This window comes from Anarrhichthys ocellatus, unplaced genomic scaffold, assembly GCF_004355925.1.
Source record: "Anarrhichthys ocellatus isolate YVR2014 unplaced genomic scaffold, GSC_Weel_1.0 scaffold1, whole genome shotgun sequence".
Classification (NCBI taxonomy): domain Eukaryota; kingdom Metazoa; phylum Chordata; class Actinopteri; order Perciformes; family Anarhichadidae; genus Anarrhichthys; species Anarrhichthys ocellatus.
In genome coordinates this window covers 3,607,670-3,634,609 of record NW_022280031.1, presented here as the reverse complement: position 1 = coordinate 3,634,609, position 26,940 = coordinate 3,607,670, and the positions used below count along the sequence as shown (strand labels likewise).

Below are 26,940 nucleotides of genomic sequence, written 5' to 3'. Positions count from 1 at the left end.
ATGATCAGTGTTGGTAGTGCTGCTTCTTCCATTTGAGGTGAGTGTTGTTATTGACTCTGTTGAATCTGTTTTGCTTGGCTGTGATTCTAGTGAATGAGTCATATCCTGTTGGTCTGTTTTGTTATTAAATCGTATTTTTGGAAAGACCTCTGACATGTTTATGTTTGACAGATTCTTTCCTTTATGGTTATCTGCTTTCTGTGGTTTCTTCCATGTTTCGTCCGTTTTGTATTGTTTTGCATTTTGATCATCTGTTAAACAAGACAATATTTGTGCATGATGAATGCATTTGTCATTGCACATCACAGCATCTGGCATCACCATTAAAGTTCAGTCAAAACTTAAGTTAAAATTTATTTAACACATTATTCTGTCTTTTCATTGTTTCAACAATGTTTACTTGGAACAATTCCTAATTATTTTGTCAAATCATATCATCTTCTTGAGTTAATTTTTTCTTGTTAGCATCGTTATCTTCAATAGTACAGAGACTGGCTTTTAGACTTTGATATGAGACTTACTAAGGTCTTATAAAATGGATATCACTTCCTCCAACACTGAATAGGATACATTTTCATTATCTCGTGCAAATATCGAAAGGCTGTAGTGTAATGTTTGTATTCTTACACTATTCTGTTTCTTCAATTATTCACTGAATATGCCAGTAAATCTAGTCAGTATCAGTTATTTCCCTCTTGTGTGCACTCTATTGCTTTTATGGAATTTAGGTTGCGCCTATGAAAAAATGTCCAATCCTGAGATGATGCAGTTATTAAAAATTTACTGAAAATGTATATATAAAAACATATATATATATTTATAAATATGCCCGTTGCAAGTAATAGAAAAGGTGACTTAGATTTTGTATAGGTTTGTGAATAAGCTACCTAAACTGCACCCACAAAACATTACTCCAGGTGACTTTTAAATATAAAAAAATTACTAAATGAATCACCAAATTCAGTCCCATTTTTTGTGAACTTTATGTTCCAAAAAACTCATATATTGAGTACAAAGTATTGTGTGTGATGCCTAATTTGCATGTTAACAGCATGGACAGAGTTTGCACTTTCTGCATTAATTGTAGGACTAAAATTAATCATGTCAAAATGTCATAGCACGATACATACATACTGTCAAATGATATCAGTGTAAAAAATAGTATATTCAAAATACATCTTCAGGCTCACCTGGTTATGCAAAGAATACGATAAATCACAGACTTACCTCTTTTTTGTGTTAAGAACACACAAAATGCCATGAGCACAACGACCACAAAAGTAAGGATTATAAGAGAACGCCTCCTCCAATTACAGGATCCCAAATTAATCCACTTTATCATTTTCCAGGCCATTCAAATAATCATCCAAAAGATGTAATGTTGAAATATTTCAACTGCTGCAATGTCTTTCACTCCATAAACATGTATACAGTATAATGAAGCAGAATAATTAACTTATGCAATTTTCAGTCTTGCACTAGACTTAATCTCCCCTTATAAACGTCTGCAGATTGTCACTTAAATCTGATCCTGTTGGTAGTGGTATGCCATATCACATTTCTTCTATCATTATCAAATATACTCTGTGTAATTAATGATCAACTGAGGTTGTTACTGATGCAGTGCCCTCCCTACGCAAAGAAACAGATTACTTCCTGCTCACTATGTCAAATAATAATAATGCAATAATTTCAAAGTAGAGACGAAAGAATTTGGGACCATTTTTAAAATTCTATAAAGAATGTTGGAAACGAAAAGGAGCGTGTTTGGATTATCAGCATTTAAGAAAACTAAATTATTGACATCAATAGAATTATTAATGTGTTTGGGGGCAGAAATTGAAACACTGTAAATTTCTTCACATGTGGAGGGCACATGGTCAGATTCCAACAAAAATATACTTATAACCAACATTTTTCAGCAATACCCTGCTGCTTTATAGTTAGTTGTATTTGGGAATGCTCGGTGCTCCAACATGTTAAAGAATCAAACTGACCTTTACACCACAATCCTTATAGAAATGAATGACTATTTTAAGTTTTGTTTGTTTCTGCAGAACTTTCAAATGTCACCTTGCATTGTCAAGTGCATCTTGACTCAAATTAGTCTTTTAATAATTACCTGATTGACGTGAGCCATACTTGTGGTTTGACATAAGCATGCAAGGATAAACACTTTGTAGTACTTCATTAAATGACCTGTCCACAGAGCTCATTTGAGAGCTTTTTGTGAACAGAGCCGAAACAATAAAGTACAGATATAAACACACAATGTGTTTGCTTGCATTGTATTAACAAAAGATAACATGCACATAGTGCTGTCTGCAACCTTATTTCTACAATATGACCTGTTGATGATGAAGACATGTGCTGCTTAAGGTTGTTAACCACACAGTTAAGTATGGAGTATTCATGTTTTAGAGATATCTAAATGATATGACCATTGCTTTTTCCATTGTAATGGTCAAATATATTCTGAAATTGATTATTTACTGTGTATGATTTGTTTTTCATTGTAGTGGTCTTCAATACAAGGTTGAGCTTACAGCATGACCGAAGGTAACTGAATACGGTCTGTAAATATTCACTCTAATGAGAAACAAATGGCATTAGGCTGTTTCCTATGAAGCAGCAAAAACATGATTAACTGCATAATGATTCAACAATATTGTTAACTATCAGAAGTCATGTAATGATTAACAGTAAGTTTTCAGTTTACAAAGTTTTCAATAACATGCAGGTCAGCATACGGGTGGAGAATTTGCTATTGAGCCTAGAAGAAACTAAGTGCTGTAAAGCTTGCCAATAATCACATCAGCAAACCCACTCACTTCTGATTTCCCTCTATTCTTGTGTTTGACATAACTAAGGCCCACCAAAATGCTTCAACCATTGCCATGGTCATTGATGTTCAAATCCCTATTTGAATGCAGCATTTTTGTTTTTTAATTAAGCTATGCTTTACCCCACAAAATTTCCAAATAACCCAATAAATAAGATATTGTAATCTCAAGTTATTCATTATGCATCAATGAGTCATTGTCCGACGGCCAGTGCTGTGTAGAGGGTTTGTGGGTCATTTCAGGACTTCAGAGTTTCAACAAAGCCAGGTAATAAATATGTTGGCATGGCAACGGACTAATAGTTATTTATTAATTTTAAAAGGAAGAAAACAGACAAAAATGAAAGATGAAAACACCCTCCGTGAGTCAGGTTCCAAGTAAACTCAAATATTTTTCCATAAAAAGGTCTTGAAAATGTTAGACAGAGGATGATAGAAAAAAATCAGCTTGTTAACCTCAGCCAAATGGAATAATATTGAAATATTTTATTAATGTTTAATAAAACAGTAAATACACAACTGTCTCTCGAGGCACTCCACTCATTAACATAACCTCAAACTATTGCATTTTATCAAGAATCAGTTTCAATAAGAATTGTCCATAGCTGCTACTAGAGCAACTAGAACTACAATATGCCATATCTGACATAGCTTCAAGCAGTCCACCAAACAGGTTAGGAAACAAATAGATCAGTTCCCTCCAAATGACTGTGACACACACACACACACACCCACCCACCCACCCACCCACCCACCCACACACCCACACACCCACACACCCACACACACACACACACACACACTTAAGCCTCCTTCTGTCCCTCCTGCAGAACTTCTTCTGTTCCTGTTGCTATCAGCTCTGTTTGCGCTCTCCGACGCTCCGCCTCTGTTATCGTCATTGGGTGCAGAGGGAAAAATCCTGCCAACCCTGCAGAAAGAGATAGCGGAGAGGGGCAGTGAATATCTTATAGTCAATATCTTTCACTACAAGCTTTCCCAACTAGTTATTACATGAATGTTGTCTAGTAGATTTCAAAATATTTTGGAGCTGATGCATCTCTTTTCATTTGAATTTCTCGTTGCCAATTTCTGGAGAACCGAGTAATACCTGATGTTCTACCTGCTTGTTGTGACCGTAAAAGCACATGTAATCTGTATCTGTACAATCCTTTAAAAGGAGAGGGCATGGATGAGGTGCTTTAGGGCCCAGTGAGAACACATAATAATTCTAGACAGTCATCATCATTTATGGTAGCAGATCATATAGAAAACAAGATTTCAAAGAATGGTCAACACAGACGTAAAGCTCTAGATAGAAATTAAAGGTGTAGGTGCTCTTAAAGGTTATGGATGGCCCTCATTAATAAACAAATCACTAAGAGCAGCACAGTTATCTGGACAGGCAGAAAACAGCAATGTTGATCCACCTTAAAAGCACATGCTCATGTAGTGAATACACACCTAGAAGTTTGGCCACTGGCATTGTAGGGTGTGCGCCACAGCCGATCCAGTACTTGATTCGGTCGAAGTTGAAGCTGACAAGTTTCTCATTGTGGATGTTGGGGAGGGGGTCGTAGGTTCCCAGCTGCTCTAAATATTTACCATCTCTTGCCCTTTTGTTGTAAGCTGCCACGACTCGATAAAAAGGTCTGTTTGCTTGTTTGTGGCCTGCGAGAGCCAATCGGATGACAACGTAACCTCCGTGGTACTTCTTAAGCAGGAGTGATGCTGCAGAAGGAAATGAGCACAGTAAGCATTGCTAAAGGGAAAAGGAAATGAGTTTCTTGTCATTGTTAATGTGGATAATGCACTCTTCACTAAAGGCTGTAACTTCAGAGATTTTGACCATCTTGTTTAAGTAATTTCCAGTTAAGCATAGTTCATGTGAAATAAAACCACAGACTGACCTCTTGCTTTTACAATCCTAAGTGACGGGAGGAGCAGCAGTGAAACGTTCACGTCTTGCTTTGGTTTAGTGTTCTTTATTTGTATTATCTTGTATTGTGTCTGTTGCTTTTTCTCTATTATTGTAAAATACTTTTTGACATTTGCTCTATTACGGTGAAACTGAAACACCATATTGATGTGAATGGGGTGGAAGAAATGTAAGCAACATCTCTCTCTTCACTATACAACAATATAAATAAAAACAAAAGCACCTGAAACTGCCTCTTGTAAAATGACCACAGAGTTAAATCAACACATCTCTAAACCACATTCGCTTTCGCTGGATGAACCTAGTAAGTTGGAAACTGAATGTATATGTACATTATAGACTATATCGTGGCAAAAACAGTTAGTTGAATCATCGACTGACAGAAAATGAATCTATAATTTATCGATTAACCATTACACTTGCATAATCAAGCAACAATTGCAAATATTCTTGCTTCTTAAAGAGTTTTCTATTATTTTTTATTGCATATCATTGTGTTTTGATAAAACAAGACATTTGAAGACATGTCCTCTTGTGATGTGCAGTTTTCACTATCTTTGGCATTTCACAGATTAAGTGTTCATCGACTGATCAATCTGTAACAGGGAATAATTGTTAGCTGTAGGGTTACAGTCATATTGATACACTTTATATATGACAAGCTAATTCTGTTCACTGCTGACGAAGCAGCAATAGTTAAGTGAGGAAGCTGTCCCGGCTGCTTCTGCTAAACGTGTAATCCTTACAAAATACACGAGAAACGTGCGACTACACATACTCTAAATGGTTTATGTACTTGTCTTGCTAGAACTCTGTCCCGGTCCTTGCTGCTACAAAGACAGAAACATCAAAACCGTCCGGATGTGCCCGTTGTGTTCACATCTTATACTCACATAAATGAACCATGGTGTTGGCTCGATTATCCTGCAACAACACAAAAGTCAACATTAAACCGAAGTGTGTATTAGTAGTAGGTAAATCATTTACTTTTCAAAACGTCATGCACCAAGAGGTGCCCAGCCCACATGGGTTCACGAGATACTACAAACCTAACAAACAAGAGCAGTAACCCAATGTGAGCGAGAGAACACATTTAATACAACTTCATGCACGTCGAACACAAAACATCCCCTTAAGTTAGACATCGCAGATAAACTGATATAATGGACAATAGAAAAAAAAAAACTCCTTTTCATATTAACGTGTCTTTCTTAATTAACAACGCCAGCAGTGAGTCTCATAGAGTTAGGTGTTAATTATCCTGTGACAACACTGAACGCATCATTAAACAACAGAACAGCCATGTAGCTGTTGCTAACGGCTGACTTCTAAAGGGCTGTTTGAGGACTAACGTCACGTGCGGCTCAGAAACGAGCAAAAAACGAGCAAAATACCTCTGCAGGTGTTGGACCGAGTGAAGCAAAATCTCCCCAGTTGTCGCCTTTTCCTTTTTGCTGGCCAGGTGATATAATCAACCTTAATAACTGTATGTTTACAGCAGCAGGAGAAATGTGACATTTGTCAGTACGCGGCCATGTTTAAACAGGAAGTGACGCACGTCACATGCGTTACTGCATCATCGTGACGCAAGATGGCGCTGTTGCACTGCTCCCCACTGTACCGCAGCAAACTAAAGGCATGGCTTGTAATACTTTGTAGCCTACTGTTAAAGTCTATGTTGTGAACGCTTATGCTTCAGAGTGAAATATTTTCGGACACATTAAAACTATTTTGAAGAATTTATGTCAGCCTTGAAAATGTCCCTCAACTTAAAAAATAACTTAATAAAAACATGCCATCACACATTACATTCAAGTTTTTATGTTGTGATTTTACGAATAACCTTTGGTCATGGGTGGTAGAAGTACTCCGATTTTTGAGTAAAAGTAGTAATAGCACACTGCTAAATAATATAATATATTACAAGTTAGGTTTTGCATTTAAAAGTTTCAGTAGAATTACATGACAAGTTGTATCGGCCAAATTATACTTGAAGTATCCAAAAGTAAAAGTAGGCCTACTCATTACACAGAATTGCCCATTTCGAGTGTTATAGTGCTAATATTTTACAAGGCTGTTACTACATCATATTATTGTATTATTATTAATATTATTAGTATTGGTATATTAAGCAGCATATAAATATGTTAGCTGGTTGAGGTAGGCCTACTGATGGGTACTTTAATTTATGTCATATTTTATGAACAGATTTAGTTTTGAAGGTCAAATCATAAACTAGTAACTACAGCTATCAGATAAATGCAGTGGAGTAAAAACTAGACTACTTATACAATATTACCTTAGATGTATCAAACAGCGAGAATGCTAAAGTTATGTAAAATCACTTCAGTACATTGTATAAGCTCTTTGGTTATAACTGTGCTGTCAGACAGGTCATCTTTCACATTCTCTTTTCTATCATTTCTGTTCTACATGTATTGTGTGTCTTACATCAGTAACGCATTGAGTTTCAAATCAGTGTCCCCTGTTGACCCCGGCAGAGATGAAACACTTGTTTCCTGAGAGCGATCATGAATTCAGGGGTCATTGCTTTGCCTGATGTCGTCTGAGTGCACAGAGATTTCTGCCCACTGGGAGCACAAATACAACCCCCCCCCCCCCCAGTCTTGGAACATGGTGATTTCACACTCCTGTTGTGTAAAGCTTGTTTTTCTGTGTGTGTGTGTGTGTGTGTGACAAACACATGGTTTTCTGCGAGGAGAGGTCACAGAAGACACACAAAAGAGATGGGCCCCCGTTTGTATTTCTGAAAATATCCTTCTGTCCCTGCGTGACTCCTCATAAATAAAGCCAGTTATGACTTACAAACAGACAAAAGAGACATTACTTAGAATGTTTATAAAACACTTTTTCATTTAATTGATTTAACTCCCATTATGTCACATTTTTTAAAAGTTTTTAGTAAAGAATACATACAAGGTTGCTACTTTATACGTTGCCATTTCTTTTGTAATGTAGTCTAACTAATTTATCAACTAAAATCTCTCTCTAATTATGAACTAATAATACAGAACTCTGTAGCTAGGATGTTGCTGCTGATTATTTTGACTATATTTGAATAGAAACATGAGAAATCCTGAAAACAAAATGCCAGAATGAGAAGTATAGTACACAATGTTTAAAACTAATATAATTGACCTACCTATCACACTACCCAAACTCTCACACACGTGTCTAACTAGATTTATAAAGGAAAACAAGGTTGCGAGTTTGAAAAGATTCGAAAATGTTGTCAGTTTGGTTTGTCACAGATTTAATTTCAGCAACCAAGATGAACAACATAACATTAAACACTTGGTTCTCAACAACCAGGGCTGAGATTTCAAGAGGAAAGTGTCATTATTGAGTTGACCACGTTTTTTCTGTGGAAAAATCTGAAAATGAATAGAGGCTTTACACAGTTAGGAAGCAAACAAAATTCATCTTACATGGTGAATCGGCAATGCGTGATTATCTGAACGGTGACATTGATTCTAGTTGTGGCTCAGTCTCTCGTGAGGACCTCATGCTCTTTGGGATACCAAGACGAGTTGTTCCTCCTCTAATCATCTGTGACAGTTCAGTTAGAGACGCTCAGATGACCAGATATTTTACTTGGAAAAAGCAGGATAAGTCTTCTTTAAAGGTTGAGGCTCCCCCAGACATTGTAGTTAAAGATGTCTTAGTTTAATTTGATTATGTGGAAGAAGAAGACAATACCACTAATGTCTTCTGAACACCATACTTGATCATACATCGTGCATTTAACTCTTACTACTTCTGTAAGCTGAATTAAAGTAACATTTTAAATTGATGTGAGGCCATGGGTTTGTTATATGGTCCCAAACCTCTACATACTGTGTATTACATATATACCAGCTCAAGTCTAGAATCACAAAATCGCTTTGAATCACTTTCGGCAGTTATTTCCAAAGCTGCAAAGAATTATATGATCTGCTTGAAAGGGGGCCTTTTGAGAAATTTGTTCAAATAATTAAAGCGAAGTGTAAATGTTGATGCAGAACTTTGGTCAGACTTGTGTCAGCTATTGTTAGTTCAAGGTACATATTTTTATATTCAGAACTGCGCCTCACACCCCAGAAGCTGCATGAATCTGAATTGTGTTTCAGATTGAAGTTCACACTTCACACACAGGAATTAAAGGAATACTTTGACATTTTGGGAAAGACATTTATTCATTTTTTGGTGGGGAGTCAGATGATCATTTTTGGTACTCATATCTGTCCATTATATATTAAGCTACAGCCAGCTGCTGCTAGCTTTGCACACAGATTGAAAACAGGGGGAAAGAGCTAGCTGGCTTGCGCTGTACGAAGGCAACAGAATCCGCCTACCAGCACCTCTACAGCTCACTAATGAAAATTATATTTAGTTTGTACAATCCCAACGTAAACCAAAGTTGAAAAAAATTGACAGTGATGGACTATTTCTTGAGAAGAAACTTCCTGGAGTCTCTCCTGGTCGCAACTACTCATATGTCTTGGTGCTAAGCTAAGCTAACCCGCTGCTGGCCGTACCCTTCTATTCATCGACCATTATGTGTGAGTGGTATCAATATTCTCATCTTTCAAGAAAGAATACAAGTGTACTTTCCAAAATGTCAAAGTATTGTAGAACTTTGTTTATTGAATTATAAAGGGGTATAGTGTCTTCTTAAAGATTGATACGTTTCCTATATTGGTGGTAACTGTAAAATGTGATCATCTTTGTCTGTTTAAAAAAAAAGTCCTCCTTGTGGATTCTCTTCTGGTGTATTTACTTTAACTGTTTTCCAGTTTTACGTGCCTGTATGTTGGCGTGGGTAGTGTCTGGAAAGATGTCCGTCTATCTTTTGTTGTGTTTTGAAAGAAGAATAAGAAAAAGACATGGCCGGATGATAATTCAATATCATACTTTATTGTTTTTCAATTAAATCGTATCGTGATTAAATCATATATTGAGGTACCGTGATATACAATTATGTCGATAAATTACATTTGTCCCCCTATAATTCACCTTGAAACTGTTATGTTCTTAGTCAGTACTTTTCATTTGCCAAATAGTTAATTGAAACAGAAGTATACAAAATATGCTTTATCATGTGTGTATTTCATAAAGACTTTATTTGTTGAATTGCCATAAAACATACTATATCGTGATATCGGACAGGACATCCCATCCGGATATTGTGAAGACATTACTTTGTACAGTTTGAGCAATGTTGACTATCTAATTCACTTGCATGCATTTGAAAGGTTCAATGAAACTATTGGAGTACCCCAAAGAAACCCACATGAACACTAGGGAGTGCATGCAAACACTAGGTTCAAGAATTGATCAGGAGCCAGATCACAACACAAGAGGCCATGAGAAATGTCTCTGACCGGGGCAAGAGGTGAAAGTCACAGCAAAAGTTAATTTTTATTTCTTGTCTGTGGAACATTGAAATACCACCAACAACCTACAGGGATCAACTCTAAGTCCCTGTGTTAAAATCACTCCAACTGAACGCCCAAAACCATTTCATGCTACTTGACCACCATTTCTGCACCAAATAATACATTTTATGAGGTAGATTATCAGTAAAACAGCTGGCCAAACTGCTCATTTACATTGAAGGAAAATCAAGGTTTGTTGTTTTAGTTTTTGAAAGGAATAGCACACACATAAGATTCTTGAGCTCAGTTCATCGTAATAATGGATCTTTTCAATCACAGGAGCCGTGTGACTTCTTGTCTGTGAGCTCTTTGTGATGCCCCGTGCTTTTTTAAGCATCTGTGTCCAGCTTGAGCAGAGATAGACGTTATGGTTACGGAGAGCACCTAATGGAAAGACAAGATTTGGTCACAGACGGGTGGTCAAGTGATCTTCCTTCTCTGGAAGGATCTTTCAGAGGGTTGTGGTGAGACTAATTGTGATAGCATGCAAAATGGAGGCATCACTTTTATCTTCATTAACAAAGAGGCTTTTTCTTTTTCTGTTACTTATTTTGCCGAAGATGTCTCTACTATTGCAGCCACTGATTAAAGCAGAAATGTTATGTGTTCTTTGGAATTGAGAGGCATGTGGTTGCTTGCCTTGGTCAACAAAGTAGGGAGTGTTGTGGGTGATACACAACATATTTCATGAGACAAATGTATTAAATACTAACACACACTAACTAATACTGTTACTTTGAACAGCTTTTATTTGTCACTAATTATGTAGTAACTGCCTTCATTTACCAAAGCAAACTGTTCTCTGGTTCCATTTTCAAACATTTGAGAAGAATAGGTGTAAAATGCTGTTTTCCTCAACCTCTTCAACAGCTTTAGCTTTGAGAAATGAACCAACTCTTGTAGGGCTTAAACACGGTCTGATGGGATATCATGTAAGTCTTCAAAGACCAGGATAATATTTAAGAAACAGGAAGTTCACAGGATAATCGTGTTCAACTCATTGAAATTGGGTTGTAAACTGCACTTTCAATTATGTTTTAATGACTTTATATCTTCTTCAGCACCAGAAACAGGGAAATGTGCACAAAAAAAATCTATTTGGCCTAATAAAAAGCAAATGTTTGTGTCCATGTTTGTACTTGTAGAACAAACATGTCGCTCTGATTATAATGTGAGCTCCCCCTTTTAGAAAATGACATTTTGAAGCCCCAAACAATTGCCCGTTTAACAGTTGCACGTTGCACTCAATCAAAGACAAAGAGAGAGCTGAGGCAAGTGTAATTAATGCCACAGTCCAATGGTGGAATGTCTGTAGTTTAGAGGTGATTATACCTTCCTCAAGGATTTCCATTTTCTACTATTTCGACTGCACTACTGTTCTGAGGGAAAGCTTTTTACATCTCTACATTTATTTGACAGCTACATTGCGGCTGCAGATTCACATAGATATCATGCGATCAGTATATCAAATATGAGAACTTGTTACAGATTAAACTACCAGTTTACAAAGTACTAACAGTTACCTTCATCTCGAGCAGCAGTAAAATGCTTCTTACATATCTATGCATCTCCGAAATTTGTAATTTTGCTTTTTTATTTTGCTGATCATACTTTTGGACTACATTTTGATTGCAGGACTTTTACATCGTGGTACTACTACTTTTACTTAAGTACAGTATCTGAATACTTCTTCCACCACTGTCAGCGTCCAGCTAGTGCAAACGGCGTTCACATACTCACTGATTTCTCCTTTAATTCTGTTTATGTCTCTTTACTTAATCAATTTCTATGTTCAGCTCAGCGGAGTAAAATGCACTGACATCTCAGCTATGCATTCATCAGTTTGCAAAAGTCATTTAGTTATATATAATACGATCTGGGTTTTTTTTAAAAACACTCTGAACCTCTGTTTAGAAATGATAATACATTTTGATAATAGATTTTTTTGAAAAGCCACTAGATTCACAATTGACATGAAATGATTAGCATCCGGTGAGATTCAGGATTCCAGATCTTTATTGTCACTCCGATTATACAAGTACAATCGTGTCAAATGCTTTTGCTGGGAGGCTCCATAAAAGAAAATAACAAAATATAATCCAATAAATATGACAACACACATAAGAAGCAATACAAATCTCCTTCTAAGACAACAAACAAAACAGTAAGAGTTTGCATACAGGGTAACTATAGCCTGTTAAAAGTCATATTTTGGTCAAATTCAGTAAGCATATCATTTTGTGACTGCTGCTATAAGGGTTTGTGACCTGCTTCCTGTGCTGCTGCTCTCCCCAGGCCTCAGCTGGCAGAGCTGAAACGGCAGAGCCACACTGGTAGGTTGTGTGAGAGGACAAGTGGATTTGGCATGCACATCAGAGCGTGATACCCAAGAATTTTGGTCCGATCACATGCCACACACACACACACACACACACACTCACACAAGTACAACACGCACACGGAGCATTCTTGGTCCTGTAAAATGGATTGTAACACTGGCCACTGTAATGAAATAATGCCAGCAACCCACAGTATTCCTTTACAGGCAAACTCTCGAAAGGTTTCAGTGTACTCTGTGTCCAGTGTTGTTACAGCATTAAAAGGAGTTTTAGCCAATGTATATTTTTACATTGTAAATAATCGGTGTTTCCTGTTACTGCAGGCAGAACGGTAAAGCAGCCGTACTTCATTTTCCTTATGTTCAGTTTACTGGACAGAACACAAACAGGTTTGACAAACTTAAAAGAAGATTTTGTTTTCCTTTGACCAATTTTAAAAAACGTACCAATTAATAGAAAAACGCTCGTGGTTGTATAGTCAAACCTTTGAAGGGATTTTGAGCAAAGTGACAAATATCAACGGGGACAAATTCTTCCAAAATACTCGTTTGCTGATTTAGTCTCAGTCATGTTCATACATGCTTCAGGGAAATCTGTTCATCTGTGATCTTTCACATTTAGGTGTAAGTGTAACCTGTTTATTGAAGACCCAGTAGCAATGCAGAGATTACTCCTTGTGTAGCTGTAATGATGCCCCTCTCTTAGGAAACTGACACTAAACCAAAAGGTGTCTTATCTTAGGGATATCGTAGGCGGCCATGACAAGTTATACACCATTTCAAATGTTGCATTATCGGAATGCGTTTGTGCCGGTCGGAGGCTAATCATCAAAGACACGAGATCAGCGGTTGGCTTTGACATGGCACCTTGTTTACGCACAACTCAGAGAAGCAGGCATCGCGTTAAACTCTCACGACCAACGCTGTCCTCACACACACAAACATTTAACAAACTGGTGTTGAAGTGAAAGTGTGATATCTTGTGACAGTGAAACAGAAAGAGGAGCTTTATTGGTTTTCTGTTGTGTTGAACAGAAGAGGACAGGTGAGCTCTGCTGTGTGGTGATAAGAGCCTCGGGATATGCAGACAACAGGTCTCTTAACGCATTGTTTAAGGAGGATAAAGGAGCGCTTTTGCACCTCCTGAGACGCTGAGGAGACAACAGCCATCATCGTGTCTTTGTCATGTGCCTTGTATTTTGTACTGATCTGTTTCCCTGTTACTTCCTGGCTTCAAATAGGGAGATAGCTCTTCTTCGAAGACTTCAGATTGTCTGTCTTTGTGCAGTGAATTGTCCACTGCCTCTATTGTCTTCATTCTTTCCTCCGGACCTCTATCTCCAGTGTCGCATCCCCAGTTTGTTCTGCTTGTGCCAAGTGAGGGTGCTGTTGAGGGTACACTGAATTCACACTATAATGAACAGTGACAGGATGTCAACCCCCAGCCCGCTGCTGCCACCCCTGCACCCACATGCACCCTTCCAGCTGAGTCTGCCTGTTTGTGTGATGTCACCCGCACACCTCGCTTCTTTCCACAGAGTTGTTTCTCTCTGCAGAGCCGATCTGATGGTGTTGCAACAAGGAGGCAACATTCACTTTCTTTTTTTCCCCAGCTTTGTCTGATATGAGTGATTTTTCTTCTAATTTTTACCACAGTTGCGCCATCATTTGGTATTCTCCATGTCCCGTTTGTCCTCGCTCTGATACCTCTGATCTCCTTGGAAATCCAGAGAAAGCTGCCCTCTCTAAGTGGCCTTTGGCTGTGTTTGATCACTGGTTGAGTTATAGATGTCTCCGTGAGTCATAACTCAGACGCCAGACTCACAGAGACAACATAACATATGTTGTTTTCCCACTCCCCTACCACACGCTGTGTGTGAATAGAGTATGCGGTGATGTAGGAAAGAGTAAGGTCTTCGGATGTCTTGTACAGAAGAAGCTACCAGGCTTTTTGTCTTTAAATTCAACAATGTCTACTTGTGACCAACCAAAGATCAACCAAACGACTGGAGCTTCTCTCTCATTTTAAGGACTTTTGAGGCCTGAAGAGGTAGACATTTTCATTGTTTAGCAAAGGAAAAAGAAAAATGAGAAGAAAAAAAAAAGATAATTTTGTGTAACAGATCTTTTTTTATGGGTTACAATCCATTCGGTCCTCAGAGCATCAGGATTGAAAAAGGGACTGTAGTGCTGGATTGTTGTCTTTATGGTTGTAAGAAACGGGGTTGTCTATTCTTTTGGAAGTATTACATTTTCCAAACATTTTCCAAACATTTTCCAAACTGCCTCGCCTTGCTGACTTTATTTTGTCTTTTTTATATATGTTCTGTATAAAGCCAGCAAGGAGGAGACTGTGGGAGTTCAAGCAAGGTTCACACGTTGGCTAACTTGTTCCAAATGAGTGTGAGGAATGCTCCTTGCTCTCCCTATTAACCAAACAACACCTTGTCAGACCCTACATGCCTGTTCAGCACTCCTCCCTGTGCCACACATAATGAGATGATTATCTCAAATCAGCTTTCTTTAGTTAAAGTTACAACCCAAAGTAAGCTTTTAGCCAGTCTCCTCCTCAGAGAGCATTTTATACGCTCTCTCTCTCTCTCTCTCTCTCTCTCTCTCTCTCTCTCTCTCTCTCTATCGTGATAAAATATTTCCCATAAGGAAGTGATTACACATTTAGATAATTCTGAGCAGATGTGAAAAAGTCTCAACAAGTTAACAAGGCTGTGGTGGAAGTGCAGATCTTGTCAGTGTTGAAGCAGAAAGAAACTCTCTGAAATGACAGTGGAGGTAAACTATGAATGGACGGAAGATGGTGGAAAAACGATTGTTCACTATTTTTTGGGGCTTAATGTACTCAGAAACTTCCTCCTTGAAATCTTTGGGTGGCAGTTTATCACACGGACCACGGTGTTGTTACACGCATGCAGATCTCACATGCTACAATTTCAAAGACGACATAGTCGAGGCCTGCCATCATAGGAGAAGCTGCTTATGATTTATGTGTGGAGTACAGATGTAAGACTATTTTTAAAAACAGAACTTGCCTTAAGCATTAATATAACCACAAAATGGAAAATGCTTCAGGAAACTATTGAATTAAATTCATAAATTTATTTTATTTGTTTATACTTCAGGACAGCAGGGATCATAAGACAGCAGGAGACTATTTGTCTGAATGTTTATTGAGGTTATTCTTTTTTTCATTTTATCAACAGTACGCAGACAATGCATGAACAGAGGAATATCATCTCTGACCGACATCTTTCAGAATGTGAATTTGCTGTCGTAATATCTGCTGTACTGCAGAAATAAAACAACACATAATCTAAAGATATTCTGCACAGCATTCTCTAAAGACAAAAAGTGTTGTTTGGTTGCATTCAACACTCCCCTCTCACTTACTGGACGATTAAAGCACAGTTTAAATGCAGTGCAAAATAATGTTTGTATACACTTAATGCTTGTGCTTCTCGCCTTTGTTCGGCTCAGACAAAGATAAAGCCTAAATTGGCGATGCCTCTCATCAAAGGTGTTTTCTCTTTGTGCTCCTCAATGTGAATAGCTAAACGTTGTGCATAGAGAAAATAAATGTAGATAGGAGATGGGGGGAAAGTGTTCACCTACAAGCAAAAAAGAAACTTTGGTAATTGCCATAACACAAATAATGAGAGGCTATGTAGGAAAGTGTTTGAAGAGCGGTGCTGATCAAGATAAGATTGCAGACAGTATCATGAGAGAGAGGAAGTGTTTTTCTGTCTGCTGCAGCTGAAAGGAAACTTAAATGACAGAGTTACTTATATGAGCCAGACGCTGAGCCGAACCCTGCAGAAACAACCAGGATAAATGGAGTTTAGGGTGTGACGGGGACGAGTGGGATGCAGATGCCACTTGTGGTCAAATAATACAAAAACATTCACTTATTCGCACAAAAATACCGAAACTGGAGCAGTACACAGAAAACATAAAGGTGACCAATGTGGCTTTTCTCCAAATAAATAAACTGTTTGAAAAAGTGGAACAGCAGTCGCCCACTAGTGGACATGGCGCCACAACAATGTTAATAAACAAACCAACATGCTGAAAGAACTCTGAAAATATGATCCAACTGCAGGCCTTTGAAAGATTAAAATCAACTGTTAATGCTGCATTTTATAGCTCTCAGTGTTTTCTTCCTGGAGTTCTCATGAAAGTAAAACTGGCTCAAAACGTTTGAAGAGGTGGCTGTAATTGTTCTATTTAACACTTCTGGATTTAGTTTACTGCAAGCTGAAGTTACTATGAATTTAAGGATCATCATTTTACATCATCTGGCCTCATTGAAAATTACATGGTGTTACATCAAGAACAATTTGAGCACAGACCAACAAAGAACTCGACAATGAAGTGCAATTCAAGTGTTGCAATAAATGCTGCCTTTGGTGAGCTTGTATGTCTTTTTCAGCTCCAAAGTTGTTTGTTTGTTTTCATTTTTAGGGTTATTGTAGTGGTTTTCGTGTAATTGTAACAGCACAGTATACTGGACCAAAATTCTTAAAATACCTAAAAACAAACAAAAACATTAGATTGCAAGATTAACTGTTGTTTACATATTTCAGTCATACAAATGTCTTTATGTTTGCGAGGGTATTATACAAACTGCAAAACATCATATTTCATTTCATAATCATGTAAATGACCCAACGTTTCTCTGCACACTGCAAACTCTTTTATTTTGGGAGTAATCATCAACAGCTGCATAACAAATGAATAACAGGCTAATAATGATTAGGATAACAGAGGCCAGACCTGATATTAGCTGGGGTTATTAGCTTTATTTGCGTGTCTGTGTGATTTAAAAAAAATACCTATAGCTTCAGAGAAACAGAGAGGTGACATAATTGTAAAATAACGTGTTTTCCATAAGAGAAATGTGCTATTGTTTGGATTTCGCTTGATTGATGCTTGACTTAATCCAGTGCTCTTTGCGCCTTCCCAGGAGGGTAAGGCGCTCTCTTTGTGCTTCTCTGTCCCATGTGAAGCAAACCAAAGCGGGAGAGTGAGGGTCATAGTTATTCGGCAGGGTACCAGATCCTTCCCACCAGCACATCTGCATGTGAAATCGCCATTTCACCCCTCCACACTCCCTAATTGTTGCTAAAATTATTTGTGAAATTGCCTTCCACTAGGAGTGTTTTCCACGGCAATTGTCACACAATTGTATATGCACGGTGGGCCCACAGAGTTCACACATGCACCTTTTATTTTTTGCCACTTGTGCTCTTTTTATTCGTGTTTAATAGTGGCGTATTATTTGTTTTTAACAATTACCTTTAAGCAATTACTCTTGTTCGTACTTGAGGGCAAGTCAACCTGTTGTCATCAATAGCGGGTCGATCCAAATGTTGTAATTACCACAGCGGATATAGGAGCGATTTACACGTTCATGCTGCGCACATTTACTTAATTGAAAGGTTAACAAGCCAAAAGCATCTTATAGTCCAACCTTCCCCAGCGCTGCTTGTGCGCAGCCTTTGTCCGTTCAGAAAGCACATCATCAACTCCTGACTCAAGTATTTTGGGCCGCGATTTTTATTGTCATGAAGCTCTGCGTATATTTATTTACCGGTGCATTTATGGAGGAATAACATGTCAAGTTGTATCAATGATATAATGATTTTGGTCAATTGATTCAACTAATAACATTTTTTTCTGATTATGGTATTTTATTCGGAGTTTGATTCTTAATCAGCAGGCAATACATATATTGCAATTGTGTTCGAACAAAATATTACAGTTTAAATGTAATGCTATAGAAGTAGTTTTTAAGCAATATATTGTTCAATTGCTCGAGTTTCGTCTATATCAAGAAAAGAAAGAAAGAAAGAGAAAGGGAATCAAAATATCACCATTTAAAAGCATTAATATCCCACCGGGTCGAATGTCAGGGAAGCAGACACATTTTGAAAAGACAGGCTTTAGAATAACATTTAGACATAATAACATTTTGAACTGCTTTTTGGTGTATGGAGTCAAGGAGGCAGCAGTGAATTAAAAGTGGAATGTGTTGCTCTGATTGGTCGGTCGGCTCCTGGCTAAACCCACTCGCTTTCATCCATAAAAGAAAGGCCAGGGAGCCTATGGGAGCGCTCGGCTGTCTCCTCCTACGACATGCACGAAAGTTGGCCACTTAAACTACTTCCCACCAGCCAGCAGGCATTATACTGAACCCAAACTACACCAAGGGAAAAGAATAACAGTGCATTTTCTCCAACTCATACACACAACTTTAAGAGCTCCATTTTGCAGACTTCCCAGTTTGAAGAGGTTGTTAATTTATTTGCAGCAGCTGTTATCTTTTTAAATATATATTTGGCAAGTTCATCGCACCAGAGGAGAGCATCATTTTCCCCGGTGGAACAAGGACTTGTCCAGATTGTCCGCCTGGGATTGGGATTTGACAGCAGACCGAGCATCATATTGATCATTTTGAAGACATTCCGCTTTATAAGTTGGACTGGAGTCCGCTTTGTTTGTGAAGGTAGCATGATGGCTACACTACCAGGAACGATGCCTCGGATGATGCGCCCTGCGCCAGGCCAGAACTATCCTCGAACCGGCTTCCCCCTGGAAGGTAAGATAAATGTCAACGTGTGTTTGATGTTTGAACTTGTGCTGTGTGACAAAACTCATCAGCACTCCACTCTGATAGTCACACGCGGCGCAGTGCGTAACTGGCGACATGCTGGGAAATAAAAAGGTGGGTGAACAAATTCGACCTCCAGTCAGTGATGATTAAAGTTAACAACCTGAATCAAAAGTGAATTATATTTGTAGGGAAAGCATCAGCTCGTGCTTTGAAAATAACCCACAGCATTTTAAAATACCTCATACTCGTGTGTTTTGATTCAGCCAGATGATATTTTCTAGGAATTTATGTGTTCGGTCTTTATTTGTTTGTAACTACATTTCAATTTATTTGTATTTAGACAGATCTGTACTCTCAGTAATTCCTTCTTATTATACATAATCTGCCCGAAATGTTGGTATTAATTACGGTTTTTAATTTGTTATTTGCGGATTTGTTTTATGTTTTTAATGCTTTGACTTTTAAATGATTGGTTGATCGTATAATAGGTGCAGAAAATGTTTTATTTTCAATCATTTTTTGGAGTAAAATAATTGAAGCCCACCTGACAGAAATGTATCTTCATAATACTTTAGATGACAGGATAAGCAGCCTTTTTTGATTTGTTTTTTAGGGGGGATATTAAAGCAACATTTCTTTTAGTCCAGCTTCAATTCTTACAGACACGCACACACACACACACACACACACACACACACACACAAAAGCAATCTAATTGGTAATTCTTTTTTAACTTCGATGCCCACACTCAAGTCGTCTGAACATATGGCCGGAAAAAAGATCACTTCGTATTTGCATGCATTTATGGAAACAGTTTTCCCATTACACCCAGTTCGTGCTCAAGTGCTCTGGACTGAAATGTACAAAAACCACGTAGCTCGCAAGTTACTCGAGCTGCGGGATTTGTTCAAGTGTCCTGCTGCTGGAAATGGCAATAATACACACAGCAAAGAGATGACTCAAAGGATCACATCAATATTTGTACAGCATGACTAGGAATAATCAAGGTTGGAAGTGTCAGCCTCTTTAGTGTCTCTTGAATGTGAAATTGGATCCTGAAGTGGCCTCGGATACATGCTGTCAGACAGACTGACGCTGGATGAATTTGGCAGGAGGCTCTCTTGAAAATGTATAATATGATAATGTGCGTAAACTGCGTCCCATTAAAAAAAGTCAGCAACACAGCAAACACGCCGCTATTTGACGATAACTCAAGCCCATTTCGCTTCACACAGCCAACATTGAAGTGAACATTTAGTTAGAGGACAGGATGTGTTGTTGTTTATGTTGTTTCTGAGACTTTTATTGTTTATTGTGGCGCAGTATCCACCCCTCTGGGCCAGGGTAGGGTGAACCAGCTTGGCGGTGTGTTCATCAACGGGAGGCCCCTGCCAAATCACATCCGACACAAGATAGTGGAGATGGCCCACCACGGCATCCGACCCTGCGTAATCTCGCGACAGCTGCGAGTTTCTCACGGTTGTGTCTCCAAGATCCTCTGCCGATACCAAGAGACCGGCTCGATCCGTCCGGGAGCCATAGGAGGCAGCAAGCCCAGGGTGAGTGGGATCCATGAACGGGTGTGTGGGTCGCGAGGTGCACGACACCTGAGTGATCTTGTGTTTATTACAATGATTATGATAGAGGGCACAACACGACAAAAAAAGAGTAGATCTCCTCTTTTGGGATTTTTTTTGGCTGAATATTAATGATAATAATCAAACTACTTTTACATGAATTAAAAAAAACTGAAAATTAAAAACACCGAGGAGCCAATTCCCATGATAATAATTGTTGTCTAAGGTGCTCAGTATTGCTTGATTATACAATATTGTATTTATTCAATACTAAATAATGGTAATATTATTTCCATTACAGTATTTTTTTATTTCGTTTATAGTGTCTTAATGGTTGGCCTATTATTATTTGGTCTCATAATATTGCCACTAAATAAAGGATACATATTTTATAGTTTTGTCTTTTATTTTCAGCAGCCTAAATTTTAGGATCACAGTTTTCTTTATCTTTAAAAATGCCTCTCAATTAAAACTGAAATGTCTTCCTTTGTTTGCCCATTTCCTCCCTTTACATAATTTCAAACCTAAAGCAGGTGGCAACTCCTGACGTGGAGAAGCGTATCGAGGAGTACAAGAGAGAAAACCCCGGTATGTTCAGCTGGGAGATCCGGGATAAGCTGCTGAAGGACGGGGTGTGCGACAGAAGCACAGTTCCTTCAGGTGAGGCTTCATCTGGTAAGCTGCACTTTTTTTTTCTTATTACGAGCGAGCACTGCAGCATCACTTCTGAACATCACTTTAAATCCAACATGTTTTAAGCCCCAGTTACTGATAATAACATGTTTCAGTGTAGCAGGAAGCACACATACAGCTACGTGACCCAGAGAAAAAATCACCCTTTGCCTTTGGTGCTCAACAGATAATTTTCATTGTTGTATTTATAGTGTAATTTTTCCTTTATTAATATAGACCTTTTTTTTCAACGCAGCTTCTTCATGTAAAACTTTTTTTCTGTGCTTTTTTGTATGGTATCCTAAAAAAATGTATGATAGGATTACAATGGTTCTTTTATGGGTTTTAGAGCTAATTTACTTTTTTGTTGCCATTAGTGAGCTCCATCAGCCGCGTATTGAGGGCCCGATTTGGCAAAAAAGATGACGAGGATGACTGTGATAAGAAGGATGAAGATGGAGAAAAGAAAACAAAGCATAGCATCGATGGCATCCTCGGTGATAAATGTAAGTTAAATTATATGGCAGTTTTGTATATGTCTGAAATAACAAATTATTGTTATTATTATTATTATTATTATTTAGGGTAAATTGCAGCCTTGTAAGCAGGGAGCAAATGTTCTAACTAGACTTCCCACTTTACGTCCTCTTGGGAAATTGCCCCACATCCGAGCTGCAGCTAAACGCAGAATTTATTCCTGCTTTTAACTCCGAGCCAGCAGTTGTTCATTCACTCAATTATTTATGAGAGTCTTGGCAGAAGGTATTTAACTACTGGAAATTAATTTGTGTAGCGAATTCCTCCTCATTCATTCAGTCATTTAACGACCTCTAAATGACAGCTGACAGTTGACCCAATCACAATCGATGTCAGTTCACTGACATTTCACCACTTGTTCATATTATTATTTGCTCTATTAGTAATGCTGCGAGGAGGGGAAAATAAAGCGTTGACGCAAGTATTTGCTGCCAGTGTATAATATTTACATTAATATTTACAAGTTTATATTAACCTTAAATGTATTGGTATCTCCTGTGGCATACAATGTATTTCTAGCATGTTTTATATATTTTTAAAGATTAAATATATTATTACACGTGAGAAATAACACCCGGGGACATTGGAAGGAATTATAATTTAAATTAGATAATGTGACATTTTTCGTATTCTAAGTTTTTAAATAAGAGTAGAGTTGTTTGACATTTTCAAAGATGAACGTCATGTTTTATTGTCATATTTTATTGTCACATTATGTTCAGTGTTTCACTGTTTGTTTTATTGTTATGGAGTGAAAAATGCACAGCTTCCAAACGATATAAAGGTTGGCTGAATGGGGTTTAGATAAGAGTCCACAAAAGCCTAATTTTCCCTCAGAAAGACACTGCCAAAACATTTTCAAACTTGAAGATGAACTTCACGACCAAAACCTCCCCTCCATTGATGCGTTTCTAAAGTGAAGAGTCCGAGGTACAAAAGCAAATCCTGGAAAGCAGGGCAGCGAAAAGGAGAGTATGGACCCGTCCATTCTCATTCAAAAATCGGGTAAAAAATAGAGAAAACTTTGGACAAAGGGCAAGGAGAGACATAAAAGGAGATGAATTATTCAGTACGCCCCGCTGGTAGATAGTTTTGTAATTTTATATAATGGCCGTTTGGAGAAGAATCAGTTGATAGCGTGAAAACGGTCTCTTTTCTCTGTCACACCACGCATTAATGTTACCAGAAGAATATCACAATTCTATTGCAAATGTTTCAAGTGTCCATATAGATGGTTTGTAAAACCTTTTGGCTATAAATTACCAAATAAATGTTGGAGAGTCTGCTCGTTACGCACAACTCTGTCGCGTAACAACGAGCACATGTTTTCTGAGTGATGTGATAGTTTGACTTGTAAAGTGTTAACTACTTTATCATTGCATTATTATTGCCTGTCTACTGTTGGTGCAAAAATATCCACATAATGTCCCTGCGTCTATTTTTTTTCTTAGCGCTTCTTGTGTTTTAAATTGGAACTCAATTACGTTGCTATAAAAAGAGGCGCATCCTCTGCGTAAAGCAGTTTAGACTACCGGCATCCGGATGGCATTTAATAATGTTAATACTTATTAGAGTAAGCACTGGAAACGATGGTTGCTGAATAGGTGGCTGTGTTCGTGCCGGGTGTAATAGCTCGCAGGCATGGTAAGAAATGTATTTATCCCCAATCAGCCCCTCACTCTCCGAGTTTGAAGCACAGCCCTTATGTGGAGAGGGGTTTTAAAGCAGATTAAACAGAGCCTTTTATTTCTTTTCACTTTCATCTCTGAGCGGAGCTCACAGTGGCTCGCCCAGGGCACAAAATTCATGAGATTTTTTTTTTCGTTTACTTATCCAGATTTTAAGACTTTATTTATTTATCTATTTGTTTATTAGGCCTGTGTATTTGATTTTCTCAGGGGTTACATCACGGATTTATCCCAGCTCTAATCTAGATTTATTCAGCGTGTATTCAAACTGCTAAGCATTTTACAATATTGTAAATGTTATTTTGTTGCTTGGAGTCAGCTGTTATTCATCAGAAACATGTAGCGGAAGTTAAACCAACCAAAGCTCACCGTATATGCTCCGAAAATAGTTCGACCTTGTCACACTATATTGGCCCTTTTTGTTATGATAATTGTTGATCGTTTGTCATCACGGAGCGGAGATCTCGGTTCACTCACCGTTCCTATTGTGCCGCGATAAGTTAGTGCTCACGTTAATTGTCATGTAGGCTACAACTGTTAAATTATTCTGTGCCAAAGTTAAATCACGCGCCAGATATTGTGGAAAGGTTGCGCTACATCTGTGCAAACTTGGACATCCTTTTGTTTAGCGCCACACCGATCATAAAAAAAGGTGAATCAGCTGTCCGGCGTCCATCTGCCACACTAACGCAACCAACTTGACCGTCAGATGAGGCGCAGACAGGCGATGGACACTTCAGCAAATCGCAGGATTACCTGGGGTCCTCAATCTAATTAAACACATGTCAGGTGGGATTATTTCCGAGCATCAGGGAAGGAAAGTGACAGAGCAGCAGAGAGGTGGGAGGAAGTCAGACAGACCAAAGATCCAGGTTAGGGCTGGCTAAAAGGAGGTTACGAAATGTAATTTGTAGTGGGATGCATCTGAAGCGTAAATCACGACGTACATTTAACAAAAAAATCCATTTCTCTTTCTGTACCTGTAGGATAAACAGTTAATTTACGTCATACGTCAAACAATTACGCAAAAAAAAAATCGGTTTGTCCTCCGCAGGTAACTGCAACTAATTACAGAACAAAACAAAGAAACACAATATTAATATGTCTTGCTGTTATTAACAATAAACACGCAAATAGTGATTAAAAAGTGTCAAAAGCTGCCGCCTCCACGCTCTCCACGTAACCACCACGCACGCACTACCAGACGCACACACACGTTCGCGCACGCACACGCAGTCTCTAAGTGTATGGTAATATAATGTAGCTATATTTCGGGTCTAAAGCCGTGCTGAATGAGAAGGACAGGGGAATGAAGCGAGAGACCACTTCAAACAAATCCATCTGGAACAGTGTGTGAGAGAGATTCAGTGAAAGTATGGGGAAGTTATTTAGCTATTAATAACGTTTTTTCCTCAGGCATTGAGAGTGACTCCATCTGCACTTTCTCGCAGCTATTTGGCTGGGTGGAAATTGAGGGAGACCCAAATGTTGGGCAGAGATAACATACCCATCATAGCCCAGACCCTGCGCTGTGCTTCACTGCATTAAACTCGGATTAACCTCCCCTGTCCCCGCAGCCACTCAAGCCATATTTCACTGGAATTTACATCGGTAGGCCTACATTTCTTCTTATAGAGGGGGCAGCAGTGGAAAGACGCGACATTACTGATGATAATAATATTAATAATAATAATATCAATAATCTAAGTGCTGTTTGTTCTCTGCAAAACACATTTGTTTACAGAGACAAATTGCCTAAATATTTTATTTCTCAAGATTTCTGCCTTTGGCTGTGGTAGCATCTCTGCATTCAAAAGAGAAGTTTCTGTTTGTTTTCCGTGTTCAGGTGATGTTTAGTTGGCATGGATGACAGTTAGGCTATTTGTAGTCTTTCTCTTGTGATTGTAATAAACAGTGACAGGATGACATGTCTCATGGACCATATGCTGCTCAATAATACTTGAAATAATAACAAAATTGGATAAGTAGTGGGCACATTAGCTATTTCGATTTGAAGTTATTTGGTTGTGAGCTAACTGCAGTATCTCAGTCATGAGATATTAGTGTAACAAATTGGGCTAAAATCATAGTTTTTTCTCCATCCATTAAGGCTTGAGAAGGTTTAACACAAAAATATCAATAACAACAATTCCACGAGAAGGAAATGGTGACATTTTTTTTATTCAGCATATTTCTTTTTTTCTTTAACAAACGGTGGTATAATTTGTTGTTAATGACATATCACTATATTTTGTGGTGAAGAGCTATACTACCAGTGTCACAAATTAGGCTATTGGTTCCAGCAAGGTAACATGAGCAAAGCGTGCAACATAATAACACGAAACCCATTGCTTATGAGTAATGAGTAATGCATCAATTTGAAAGAGTGCAGTTTAAGCTTGTAGGCCTACCACCACACTGCAGAGACGTTTCAGTGTCAGGAGCTTTAAGTGTCGGCTGCATTAGGCTAAATAAAAAAAATGGAGTAGGCTTAAATTCATTCTGTGCTGGCATTTGACTTTGATCACATCAGAAATATTCATGGAAGCACAAACACAGGCTCTGCCACCATTATCCAGGCTGACAGTGATACCTCTCAAGGCTGTCTATTAATTAAAGTGGCGCTTACCATGTGGGACGACTCCCTATCTGGGCACAAAAATGGTTTTTCCATCTCTTGTGGGGCTCTTGAAAAGGGGCAATCTTTCCTCTCCAGCTTCTTGTGGGAAATTTAAAAGTGTACAGAGGAAGACATGGGGATTTCTAGCTCATTTATAAAGAGGAGTTTATAATCCTTTCCTGCTTAATAACTTAAAAGGATTCAATTTCTCCCCTCATTTATGGGGTTATGATCACACATTGTTAAGCGCAGATAGTAGCATTTCAAGGTTAACATTTCCTGCTCTAAAATATCAGAATATAAGCTGTAAACCCATAGGTGCCCTTTGTTTAGCCTGCAATTTCCCCCTACAAATGCTGATAGGCCCATTTTAGATGTTGTACTATTAATGTGATAACAAGGACGAAGCCGAGGAAGACCAAGTTGATAAGATGCCTCTATGCCAATGAGCATTTTTTAATGATACAATATTTAATTATAGCATATAATTTCACCATCGAGAATTAAACTCAGTAGGCTTACGAACACTCTGAGGATTGAATGTCTGGTTGGGGGTCTCAAACCATACGAGACAAATTAAAGGGGAAGTGTTGCCCTCCAGGTATCCTGTCACAACAGTAGGGCGCGACTCTCATTTCTGTCTGTGTTTTATTCCGCCAATTTT

At 38.3% G+C, this 26,940-nt stretch overlaps 2 protein-coding genes across 5 annotated transcripts in view; one reads left to right on the top strand and one right to left on the bottom strand.

Moving 5' to 3' along the window:
* Positions 1-3,132: 3,132 nt before the first annotated feature.
* On the bottom strand, positions 3,133-6,308 carry mrps16 (mitochondrial ribosomal protein S16). Its single transcript, XM_031849382.1, has 4 exons — positions 6,173-6,308; positions 5,672-5,702; positions 4,304-4,570; positions 3,133-3,770 (listed from the first exon to the last, which is right to left on the bottom strand). The coding sequence occupies exons 2-4, from the start codon at positions 5,682-5,684 to the stop codon at positions 3,646-3,648; spliced, it is 405 nt and encodes a 134-aa protein (XP_031705242.1). The 5' UTR covers positions 5,685-5,702; positions 6,173-6,308; the 3' UTR covers positions 3,133-3,645.
* Positions 6,309-18,728: 12,420 nt separating this feature from the next.
* The window catches only part of pax7a (paired box 7a), a 45,911-nt gene continuing 37,699 nt past the window's right edge, over positions 18,729-26,940 (top strand). For 2 of the 4 annotated variants that reach the window (XM_031867130.1, XM_031867300.1), the window contains exons 1-4: positions 18,729-19,167; positions 20,506-20,741; positions 21,290-21,434; positions 21,809-21,937. In XM_031867130.1, the coding sequence (XP_031722990.1) occupies positions 19,080-19,167; positions 20,506-20,741; positions 21,290-21,434; positions 21,809-21,937 (598 nt within the window). In that variant the 5' untranslated portion in view covers positions 18,729-19,079. The remainder of the gene's footprint in view (positions 19,168-20,505; positions 20,742-21,289; positions 21,435-21,808; positions 21,938-26,940) is intronic. The other 2 variants (XM_031867217.1, XM_031867387.1) reach the window with 2 other exon arrangements.

Coding starts and splice junctions, on each gene's coding strand:
- mrps16 (XM_031849382.1), bottom strand. Junction 3,771..4,303: donor GCCAGTGGCCAAACTTCTAG/GTGTGTATTCAC, acceptor CTCTTTCTGCAG/GGTTGGCAGGATTTTTCCCT.